Source organism: Lutra lutra, chromosome 17 (assembly GCF_902655055.1).
Source record: "Lutra lutra chromosome 17, mLutLut1.2, whole genome shotgun sequence".
NCBI lineage: Eukaryota > Metazoa > Chordata > Mammalia > Carnivora > Mustelidae > Lutra > Lutra lutra.
The window spans coordinates 29,609,050-29,621,558 of NC_062294.1; the positions used below are offsets into that span (position 1 = coordinate 29,609,050).

General features: G+C 45.8%; 1 protein-coding gene across 2 annotated transcripts in view; it reads right to left on the reverse strand.

Moving 5' to 3' along the window:
* The window catches only part of FTO (FTO alpha-ketoglutarate dependent dioxygenase), a 375,155-nt gene that overhangs the window by 94,222 nt on the left and 268,424 nt on the right, over positions 1 to 12,509 (reverse strand). Inside the window, exon 9 of one of the 2 annotated variants that reach the window (XM_047712439.1) lies at positions 10,151 to 10,175. The exons of the other annotated variant lie outside the window; for it this stretch is intronic. Coding sequence (XP_047568395.1) covers positions 10,166 to 10,175 — 10 coding nt within the window. The 3' untranslated portion in view covers positions 10,151 to 10,165. Of the gene's footprint in view, positions 1 to 10,150; positions 10,176 to 12,509 lie in introns of those variants that run through there. 2 annotated transcript variants of the gene reach the window in all.

Here is a 12,509-nt window from a genome sequence, read left to right on the forward strand (position 1 = left end):
ATAAGCATGGAAAAAAGTGTCCAGTTCCCAGAACGAAACTCTCTAAAATCTAATCTGACATCCTGATGTTGGAGTTATCTGAGTTTACAAGTGACAGTCAAGATACACTGTGTGCCTAAGAGACACATGACGTATGTGTATTGAGAACACAGAGTAAGGAATAATCACATTTCCTGTCTTCGAAGAGCTTCCGATATGATGTTACAGGCCAAAAAAGAAAAAAAATTAAGTCGACATAAATACAATGTAAAATTACAGAATTGTTAAGAAGAGGAAGAGAATTTTGGAGACTGAATGGATAGAAGTGAGTAGATTGAATTATGAACAGTTATTGTGCAAACCCTCAATTAGATCACAATTTCAAGGTCCATTAGTTTTTTTCCCATGCCTCTGGGTCCTCTCTGGCATTTTAGCCTTCCCTCTATCAGGATATAACAGAGAAAGGCAGTAAAGGTGCCCAGGTAACCGGCTTTGATCAATTCATACTGCAAGGGGCCACGGTAACTAAAGGGGGCTATCCACTCTCAGCTGACAGCAGGGCACGCTCTAAGGTTCATTCATTCATCCCTCATGTATTCATTGAGTGCACATATGTCAGGCACTGAGCTAGGCCCTGGAGATCTACCTGTCCCTACTCTCAGGAGAGAGGGTTTCATTTAGTGTGAGATACACCGGCTAAATCATCAGACAAATCAGAATTTCTCAGATACAGTTGGGTGTTTTGAAAAGAACAGGACAGGATGATGCAACTGCCTGTGCGGGGGATGAAGAGGTAATTGTACCGCAGGAAGGGTCAGGGGGGCCTCTCCAAGGTGACATCTGAATGACAAAAATTCGGAGATCAGAAGGGCAGAGCACATCAGGCCAAGGGAGGAGCAAATGCAAAGGCCTGGAGACAAAAATACAGTTTATGAGTGGGAACAGAACAGAGCAGAACAGTACAGAGGCCACTGTGGTAAGACTTGGTGGGAGCGCCGAGGGAGGCAGTGCACAGAGGGGCAGGCAGGAACCAGGTGCTGGTAAGGAGACTGAGTTTGTCCTAGATGTGATGGAGAAGCAAGGAAATGACATGAGCTCCCGTAAGGTATTGTTTTTTAATTTAAAAAACTTTTGGCAACAGCTTTATTGAAATATAATCTGAATGCCATAGGATTTACCCATGTAAAGAGTACACTGGCATGATTTCTACTATGTTCCTTTCCGCCCACTCTGGCCTGATGACCGTGAAGGCACTTTCCGTCTTGATTGATCTGCTTGTTCGGAACATTCTACATAAAGGGAATTGTAATATGTGGTGTTCTGCGACTGGCTTCTTTACTTACCATGTTCTCAAAATTCACTCATACTGTAGCACATATCAATACCTCGGGTTTTTTTAATTGCCCAATTATATCTATTGTATAGATATACCACATTTTGATCAATCATTCAACTTGATGGACATCTGGGTTGGCTCCATTTTCGGCTTTTAGGAACGTCTGTGCTGTGAACGTCTGTGTGTCAGCGTTACACAGATACATGCTCTCACTTCTCCCGGAGAACTAGGAGTGGCACTGCTGAATCATGGAGTAATCCTATGTTTAACCTTCTAGACTGTTTTCCAAAGAGCCTACAGCATTTTCTATCCCTGCCAACAATGTATGAAGGCTCTAATTTTTCCCTATCAACAGCAGCACTTGGTATATTTGTCTTTCTGACGGGTATGTTTTTAAAAGATCCAAAAAACATTTAAGGATCGCTGCTTTTAAAAACAATTGTAAAAGTCACCACTTTATGAAGAGTTTTGAAGATCTGAAGTGCTTCTGGAATTCTATAGGGTAATGTGATATGCAGGAGGAGCAGAGACCTCCTTCCATGAAACCGCCAAGTGGAAAAAAAGGATGGAGAGGCTAAAAGTGGAACATAGATGTTTGCTTAGAATTTGTTCAAAATGCATCTAGCTTCATAACCAGATGAAGGGACTACTGCACTCCTGTCAGTACCTTCTAGTTTTATCCCACTTGTTTGTTTGTAGGTGGCAAAAGGCAAGCATTCAAGCAGAAATTTATTTGTTGTCTCCCCCACCCCCCCACCCCAGAAGTGTTTGGAACACAATGTTACCAATCACGTGGCCCAAAGGAAGCCCTTTCTGAGGCCAAAGCCTCCTGGGGTTGGAACGCTGAGCGTGAGCTGGTGGCTTCCATGCTTCTTGAGAGCACAGCCCCGTGATCATATAGTGAAAGGCTAGTTCCCAGGGGTGCTGGAAAGGACTGAGTCCTGGGCAAGTCGAGCAGTGATCTTAAAAGCCAGAAAGCACCCAAGATGGATTGACATGCTCTCCAAACTCACCCTCATCATTGCACAGGCCCAGCAGAAGCAGAGAACGAGCAGGAGATCCAATGGACTGCCTACCTGAGTCCTGGCTTATGCTTGGGGAGCAAGGGGAGAAAATCCTGAAGTCATCAGAGTAAGCAAAAACTATAAAGAGTCAAAAATTACACTCAAAAATCCCTTGAGTTGAACACAAATATTTACCTGCCACTTGTAGTTCAATAGACCACTTTTCAGTAAGCCCAACAAGCTAGGTTTTCCTCCACCGCTGGGACAGAAATACTTCTGAAGTGAAGCACCAAATGATCAGTTAGCGGCACATAATTGCCTTCTGTTTAGGGGCCATTTGGTGAAAACAAAGAACAAAACCACAAAACACCATACCTTCGAGGTATAGACTCCTACTCAGAAGAGGAAGGAATTCACCCTCGGAGCAGTGGGCATGGATTCCTGACTCTGTCTCACATTTACTCCAGGGCAAATACTCAAGGAATGGAAGCGCACAGAGAGAACTATCTACATTGGGTTGCTATTTCTCTGTCATTAAACATAAGCTAGTTAAAGATATGTATGATGCAATTCACTGAAATCAGTTTCAGAAATCCAAAGTTCAGACAAAAGTCATCTTTGTCATAGATCATAAAGGCAGAGACTCAGTTGCCAAAAGGCTGTGAGATCACAGGTTTCAGTAATGAAATTCCATAGACTAGAAAACACCTTGCTGTGAGGGGCCAACCCTAAAAGTGGAAGGCTATGTAGGTCTTATCTAGCCCACACCCCTCGTTTCAGCTCCAAAGCTACTCCGTGACTTATCCAAGGTCACAAGACTGCGAAGTGGCAGAGCCTGGGCTCTGGGGTGCAGACTGCCTGACCTCTATTTTACAAATTCTGATGAATCAAAGAAATAGTTCAAAGGTAAAAGTAATACCTAGTGGTTCCAACCTCACTATTCATCACACATTACACCAATTAAAATGCAATATAGGGGTGATTATTGCTGGGCTTTAATCATATTGTGTTGTCTACAACATGCTGATGGACATGTGTTTTGGAAAATCAAATAAAACCACAGAGCTGGTTGTTACTGGCTCTGGGTTTTTTTTTTGTTTGTTTGTTTGTTTTTGTTTTTTTTTAAACTTACATAGTCTCAGCTTGCCTTTGGGGAGTTTGTAGACCAAAGCAAACCTGTCCCCTGGAGACACTGTGGAAAGAGTTCTTAAAGCAGAGTTATTCTCTTTGTTGTTGTAGTCACTTATAATCAGAGAAATCAGAACGTTAGCATGATTCCATAGAATTACACAGCAACTACCGTTGGACCAGAATCCCCCTTAGCAGTCCTGGGAATCACCAGTAGCTGAGAATAATACCCACAGATCAAGATCTGACTTGGGCCCAAAAAGCTAGGAGGATTCCCCGCCACCCGCTTATAAATATATCTGTTCTCCATTCTCTACCCCAACCCTCCTCCTTTTCTTTGAAATCTGAGTAGGACTCCTCTGCCCGGTGACCTGTTGGAGTATACTTGCTTGTTTGCTTTCTCCTGTGTTTTTCTTAATGCAATAACTTGAAATGTCAACACGAGGTGACAAGTAAATCCTCAGTCAAAATAAGTTTGCAACCAGACAGGGGGAAGAAAAGAATAAGCATGCGGAGAGCCGGCCATGGAGGCTGTTGAATGGTCACCAAATCCACGGCCAAAGCACTAATAGAGGCCAGCACTTATTATCACCACACAGGATCACTCCTGTCCTCTTACTCAGCAGGCTGTGTTCTCGATCTTTTCCTCTCGATCTTCCCCTCTGGGGCTCACCATTTGCTCTGGCTCTGTAGCTACTACAACAAACAGGTACAGAAAGATCGAGGCGCACGGTCTGGATACAGACTCTGGCTGCGTTACTCAAAGCTGGAGGTACTTACAGGAAGAAAATGCGCCAATACAGATGGGGAGGGGGGGGAATGTGTGTTGTTTTTTAAATTTCCCACTGAGGCAGAAACTTAGCGAGTTAATGATACGGTCTGTGATGCAGACGGGAGAGAATCCAGAGAGTCCCATCCTATCTCGTAACAGAGTTTGGGAGAATCCATTTTTGGCCTAGTCTACATGAAAGGGAAGATGAAGGTCAGCGCAGCTGTAAATCAGAGAGAGAGGGGACAATACCGACCGACCAGCCAGCAACTGGCTGCTTGCATGGGGTGTGAGGATCCTCACAGCAAAAATGAGCCACATGGTGAACGTGCTACCATTTTAAGCAGTTTCTATAATTCCACCATAGATTCTCCCCCTTTCTTGCTGGCTTCGGGTGTGTTGACCCTGTGGCAGCTTGCCTCCACAGGACCTAAGCTGAGAGGGATGAGTTACAAGCCCAAATCCCAGTGTTTGCTAAGGGGATTTATGCATTAGGTCCTCTGAAACTTTACCCAGAAAGTCTTCCTCATTCCTCTGCTGGGTTTCCGGAAGAGAGAAATCCCCTCTGCCGATCTCCCTTTGACTCAGTGCTGGATACAGGCACATATAAATCCTGCTAATGACTTCTGCCTATGGCTGACAGGTTCTGGTCTTCGGTGAAAGCGGAGTTCTCAGAAACTGCTTCTTGTTTATTTCTGAAGACGATTTATGGCAGGACTTCTTCAGTGAGCATCAGCATTCCCCGTGACAGCTGGCTGTCAGCACCCTTCATTTACTGGGCTGTTCCAAATGGGGGGATCTAATTCATGCTGTCGGATCTGGGACCCTAAACATTCTAACATTCAGAATTTTGAAATCGTCTTGCGTAAAACCTAAGGGCCCTGTGTTGGGAGTTTCCTTTTTTGGAGGTGGGAAGACGTTACCTTCTTAACACATTTCATTCTTGAGATACAGAACTCTTGGTTTTCCTTTGGGAAATTCCACCGCTTGGAGGTGGGGGCGGGGGTGGCGGGTGAGGATGCTTGGGGACTGACTGATTTCAGATAATCAGAATATGCCTTATCTCCCTATGGTTATGGGGCTTGCTTTGGGAATGGACACATAATTCATTCAGACTAAGAAGGCATGGTAAGAATCTGGGGTTTCTGAGAAAGAGAAGTATTTCTTCTTTGATGCGATTCATGATGTGACGGTAGCTATGAAGTCTGGACCTGCAACCGTCCTAAATCCAGAAGAGGGTAAAGCTGCCAACCCTCCCCAAAGCCTCAGTTCTGCAGAAGGTTATATATAAAAAAGAGTATACCATCAAGGATATTTTGGGAAATGCTCTAGGCAGTGGCCTCCTTTTGGACAGCAACAATTAATGTGAGAGTGTTAAAGGCTCTGGGAGTTCTTACAGAGATGAAAACTATTCCATTTTATTTAACCCGGTGTTTCCAAACTTACCTGACCATGGAAAGCACCCCCTCTTTAATTCTGCTTAAAGTCACTTAACATCTCGGGATGCCTGGGTGGCTCAGCTGGTTAAGTGGCTGCCTTCTGCTCAGGTCATGATCCCAGAGTCCTGGGATCGAGTCCCACATCGGGCTCCTTGCTCAGCAAGGAGCCTGCTTCTCCCTCTGCCTGCCACTCTATCTGCCTGTGCTCACTCTCGCTCTCTCTCTCTCTCTCTCTGACAAATAAATAAATAAAATCTTAAAAAAAAAAAGTCACTTAACATCTCAAGGATCTAGACTTTTGGAGAACATATGTTGGGAAATGATAGTTCTATGCAATGTCTCCATCTCTCACATCTCATTTATTCACTACAGAGAATTATAAAACTTTTTAAATACCAAAAGTATACAGCATAACATAACACACTTGTAGCTAGTACCAGCTCTGCCAAATCTTCATGAAAAAGAAAAACATCTAAATTGAATCTGCCGAAAGATTTGATTTCCAAATGTTCTATTTCTCTCGTGCCTCTTTATCTTAACACACATTGCCTTTGTCTTGAATATCCCATCCCCCCTTTCTGCACCGTTCTTTGCCTGGCTACATCTTCCTCCTATTCAAGACTCAGCTCAGCCATTACCTCCTCAATAAAACCTTTCCCGTTCCCTCCTGTTCCCCAGCCCATCAGGCTTCTGTGGTCCTCCTCTGAATTCCCAGAGTTCCCTGAAAGTACCCCTATCCAAAGATAGCAATTATCACAATCTTAGCTAATTGCTTATTTGGTGGTCTCCTTTAGTAGATGAAAAGTTCCTTAAGGACAAGAAACGGTCTTTTCTTTCTGTGTCCTCAATATCCTGGGCAGTGCAGGGACTATCAGAAAGATACTAGTTCAATGTTTCGTGACTGATGAACACTGCAGGGTTTCTCCGGGGTGGAGGCGGGTGGGGCGGAGCGGTCTTCCTCTCCAGGGACATCAGTGTACAAGTCAGCCACCAGATTTCTTGACTGCTGTGTTGTCCTGACTTCTGTACATTTGACCTGGTCACTATCTTCCTCTTAGGATGCTGTCTCCGCTTTCATTTTTCCATCTCAAAGCAAGTGAATCAGCTAGAATGTCCTCTGCTTCGAGTAGCAGGACACTAACTCTCAAAAGCTTAAGCCATCAGGATACTTATCTAAGAAGTCTGGAGGTGAAAGGCTTTGAGGTCAGTCATCGTGGATCCAAGCTTTCCTTCCATTTGTTCTATGAGCGTCAGTGTATTAGTTTCTCTGTCTTCCAACGTGTCACCTCGTGGTTGCAGGCTGGCTGCCACGGCTCCGGAATCCTGTCTGCCCACTGTGTGCCGAGGCCAGAAACTTGCATGAGGCTCTGTCTTTTTACCAGGAAGAAAAGCTCTCTTCAGAGCCCTTGGCCCACTTCTCTCATGTAGCTCCCAGGTCAGAACTTGCGCCATGTGGCCCCCAGCTTGCCAGGCAGGCGGGGAAAGTTGAGCATCTGGTCCAAAGGAACAGAAACACCATGACTGGCTTCACCTGACTGGGATTTACCAGTCAGGTGAAGCCAGGTTGGCAGAGGGGCCAACCTCCCTGAGATCAAGGGGTCTCTGTCCACCAGCTGAACAAAACTAGGCTTCTCTTAGTGGGGAAGTACCTATTTCAATAGGCAGGGGACAGCGGAGGGACGGGCTGCCGGGTGAGTGACACAGTGAGCCTGCCACAGTAACCCCAGTACGGTTGTCAGGGTACCGGGCTGTGCAACCAGAAGCTTTGCATTTCGAGGCTGCCACTTCTCCGTCACCAGCCACAGGCCAGCGGCCAGCTCCCCGTGACCTCTGCGTGCGGTGTTCATTCGCTCTAATGGGTGGTGTCCTTGTTGTATCATGTGAGCTGACTAATGACGTTTAAAACAGAAGAGAGGCTTCCATTCATCCAACTTCTTAAGTTAGGCATCTCGTGACATTTCTTAAGGCAGGAAAACATGTGTTCAGGCATTCACCCGACAGTTCCTCTGCATCTGCCCTGGGGCAGTTTTGGGTCACAGAGATAGTCAAGACAACCTCTGCCCTCAAGAGGCTCACTGTCTGGTGAACAAGACAAACATTTACACGAAGAGCTAAGCTGAACATGACAAGGGCCATAATTAAGATCTGTAGACAGTGCCACAGACCAGAGAGGAGGTCAGTGTGGGGGGAGGGATGCGAACGGGGCCTCTGCAGACAGCCACAGGGGCTGCATTCTGCCCATCTTGCAGAGGAGGACGGGGAAGACCTGGCCACTGATGCCCAAAGCCCTCTCGAGGGAGGAAACATTTGCATGGGAGGCAAAGGAAGACGGCCAGTAGGACGAGGTAAAGAAGGAGTCCGTGGCGAGGGGGAAGAAAAGAAAAAAAAGTACAGTTGATGGAAAATTGGGGATATGGTGAACGCTCTGGAGCAGAACTGCCATTGAGGGAAAGGGGTTGGGGGCGGGGGGAGCGTCCCAGAGAGGAGGCCAAGAGGCAAGTAAGGCATTTTACAAACCTGTACCTTATCCTTGAGTCGGCAGTGGAGAGTCAATGAAAGTTTCAAAACATTAAAAATAACTCATTCCTTCAAAGGTTAGGGAGGCCAATCCCATTTGCAAATTAAATAACTCCTAAATTGTAGGAGTCTGAGAGCACTCCCGACTCTGTTTAATAAACAAAGAAGTGATTATACTGTTCGAGAAAGAGCTGTCAAGTACGCTTCTAAGTTTTTCAGGGGCTCCCATGAAATGAATACCTGTGTTTTGTCCTTCCATAAAACCGAACAGGTTAGGGATACATCCCATAAATCCTACAATTATTTCAGGCACAAAGTGTAGCTTTACTACATTATCGCTTTTAAATAACACATCACCAGGTTCTGGTTCCCAAAACCACTTCGGGGAAAAATGCTTTCCAAAGTGACATCACCCCCCTTTCCATATAAAATGAGAAAATAAAGGATCATATTCAGAAATAGCAGAGTCCAGAAGGAGGACTGGTGCACCTTAAGAGCCCACTATGGAGCCCCCTACCGCCCTGAGAGAAACAAAGAAATAAATTAAAAATATAAAAACCCCCAAATACACATAGTTGAGCTTAAAAGAGGTGGGCTGGTTTTCCCCAAATCCATTAATAAAATAAATCACCGTATTTCATATTCACAGTCATCTCTGAAAGTTCTCCTCTTAATTGCTCTGTGGCATCATGTTTTATTTTAGTAAAGTTCAGATTTTATTGCCGGGGACTAATGGGCATGGAGCCCCTGAAGAACTTGTTTTAAAACATTGACCAGTCAACCATAAAAGGGATATTAAAACAGCTACACGGGCTAAATAAGAATTAAAAAGTATAGCCACTTATTTTTAAATTAGAATCCTCTTTCGCATTTAGGAATATAATAAAATGTGTCATAAACTTTCTACTTTCATTCCAAAGTATTGTTGTAAGGATCGGCCGTAATGCAGATACAAACCTTCTACGGTTAAGCAGGACTCATTAAAATCAAGAGCTGTTTTTAAGCATTACTAGAGGCGTTTTAAAATTATAAGTTGTTACGATGCTGTAAAAACCTTCCAAGGAGAGACACAGAAAAGGAGAAACGGGGAGGATCTACTGAAGAAGACTGTTAACAAACTCGTGCCATTGGGAGGTCAAAATTCACAAGGCAAGGAGGGTCAAGTCCTAGGACACAGCTGGGGAGAACTCGCAGCTGTAAGATGTGTTCAGATGAGATCTGCCTGCATCACTGTTGCATCACGTGGTGTCATCCCTTCCAGTCTTGGGAGCTTTTCAGAACCACGTAGCCATCTCTCGTTTTACTGATACACCAGCTTCTTTACCAAGGTTCGGTATCAATGATTAGGGAGTAGCCCCGTTTCATTACGTGGGAACCTGGCCAGAAGAAAATCGATCTCCCAGCCTTGCCTCAAATTCAACCTGACTGGGGCACTCAATCAGAGATCCGCAATATTCTGATAACGGTTACAGTCCTTCCCTTCTTCTGGTGACCCAGAAGGGGGCAAGGATCGTTGACCCAGGAGGGGACGTCCACTCCGATGAGCCGCACGGGGCCCGGCCACACGCGGAACGTGGAAATGGCTTTTCAGGCTTCCTTCTGAAATAGGGCACGAGGCGTGGAGAGAAAGAGGATGGCTTTTCCCAGCAGAAGAACTCTCTGGCCAAATAGGACAGACACAGGATGTCCAACCGAAAGGAACAATCTTTTAGTAAACACGATCTCTGAAAGGACTCGAAAACAGAGACCTCAGCAGAGATCCCGTTGGTGCCAGAAAGGGGGCAGGGGGGCCAGGCAGGAGCAGGACGGCAAAGGGGCCCAGAAGCCACTTCATTTCTAATTCGGCGGCACCTTCCTTTCCTCTCAACAGTTTTAAATAAAGGCATCTTGAACTGGTTTAGATTAGCCCCCACCAGGCACATTTGTCAAGATAAAAAGAACATGGTTGTTTTCCTTCCTCCGAGAGGGGGCTGGGGAGGGAGAGCAGGAATGTTCAGCCAGGCCTTCATGGAGGAGAGAAAACAAGAGTCAAGTATGTTCTTATACCCGCGCCGCTTTGAAACTTCGAACTCTCAAACGTCTTGTCTTCCTCGGTCACAGAGACAGAGACGGGAGGAGCCAGGCCAGGGTAGTGTGTGTGTGGGGGGGGGGGTTTGGGGGGGAAAGGGGCAGAGAGAAGTGTGTTTCTCTTCCTCACCCTGCAGTTCGTGGCAGCAACTAGCGTGTGTAAACATTCGGTAGCCCATCTGAACCCTATTTTAGAACAAAACAATTTCAGTTTTAAAGTGTTTGAATTACTTTAGCTAAATCTGAGGATTTGCCTATTGAATCTGGAGCTGTTCCCTTTCAACTCTGAATGAAGGAAGAATTATGAGGCTGGAATTATTCAATGAGAGCTATCTGTCCTGGCACTCAATCAAAGGGATTAGGATTTGGAGAGAAAAGCCTACAGGTGATCCTCCAGGAAGCATACCAAGCAGTTATCAAAAACATACAAGTTCAAAGCAGCTCAATTTTCATATGTTAAATGTACTTGGATGCAGCCCCAGGCTCCTTTCTAGGTAAAAAATTGTGTTAAAGCTGTTTGTACTTGCATACTTAGCAGACAAGGGAATAAAAAAAGCTCGTGGTACAGCGATGCCGGGTCTACCTCACCCGCATGTAACACGATAAATCAATTTTGTTCTCTCGGTGAAACACGATCTGATACGGGGTCCAGGCTTCCCGGACCCATCCCTGACTCCTAACATCACGGCAGATACTGGTTTACCTCCTCAACGCAAAAGAGCTGTCACAACACAAACGTTGTGAGGTCAGGCATCTGGCAGCTTCATAATGAACAGTGTGTTATTCACGAAGCTTGGGTGCTGTTTTCTCAAAACACCATGATCTGGGCTTAATGGTGTATTACCTACTTAATAGCTTAACTTGGGCGCACTGAGGAGGAGGATAAAAGGACTCACACTGAGATGTGGGTTACAGACGAGGGTGCGTTTGAGGAGGCCTTCCTGTTACTAGTGGGTCATCGAGACAGACACTTTACATGGCCATGGAAATTCTGCAGGGCGTATACAGAAGGTTACAACTCCCGCTGGTGTGCCCAAAAGAGCTCTGAGAAAATGAATGTGTAATATATAGAAATAAAGTAAAGGGAGAATACGGAAATCTATATTCGGTCATCAGAAATGTATGCAAAACGTGTCACAACCTCCCGGACACATAATCCACACTCAGCAGGTGGCCATAAAGGTAGGGGCAGAAACAGTGTCTGCTTCGGCTTCGTCCACCCTCTGCGGAAGGAAGGTCAACGTCACACCGCTACAAGACTCGGCCTGTGGCTCACTGACAGGGAGGGAGGCAAAGGGCCTAGAACTTGCAGGACAGAGCATAGCACCAAGAGGCGAGCATGGGGATCGCCGGCTACAGAATTTCAGAAGGGGAGCCGACCTACCCAAATGGTAGTAGCCTCATCTATAAAATGAGTATAAAAGCCTACTCACCCGAAGAGGCTGCTGCTCTTTACTCACTGTACGCCAGGAGGCACTGTGCTAAGCATTCTACAGACATTAACTTTCTTCCAATTGCATTATGGAATAAATATTAAGTTTCCATCTTAGAGATAAAGAAACAGAATTAACTCAGCACCTTGCTCAAAGTCACCGTACCAGTAAGTGGCAGAGCACAGATTCAGACCCAGGACTTGGAACATAGGGTCCATGTTCTTTACCTTCGACCCGATTCTGCCTCCCTATACACGAGTCTCTTGCATTTGAGCTGCCTTCTATAATTAACATTATTACCAGCCTACTAGGCTGGGGTGCCTGGGACCCTCCTCAAATCCTCCCTCTCCCTCCCTACTGCTAATCAATTGCCAAATCCCATCGCCCTATCTCTGCAATATCATTCTCCCTCCTGCGTGGTGCTCTTTCTGGCAGGGCCCAAGTGAGGTCCTGCCACCTTTGGGCTTAAACACTTGCACAGGCCAACCTGCCTTTTCTTTTCTTCAAGTCTTTGCTCACTCTCTTCCTGAAGCTTGAAATACTGCCTGCCTCCTTTGCTTAGCACAATTCTACACGTTCTTCCATGCCCAGCCCACAAGAAGCTTCCGTCGACCTTGGTTACTCTCTCGCCAGTGCTCCCAGACCACATGGGCTGAGTCCTCCGTATGCACTTCATCCTCCTTGGCATTTCCTTTAGCCGGACTCCCTGACCCACATCCCTCTATAAGAACTATACTACGTAAGTACCGCATGTACTATGTCATATTTGTTTGTTTTTGTGGCATCGAGGTCTTCCAGATAGGTTTTTCCGAACTGGGGAAAACAGAGGGCGGGGAG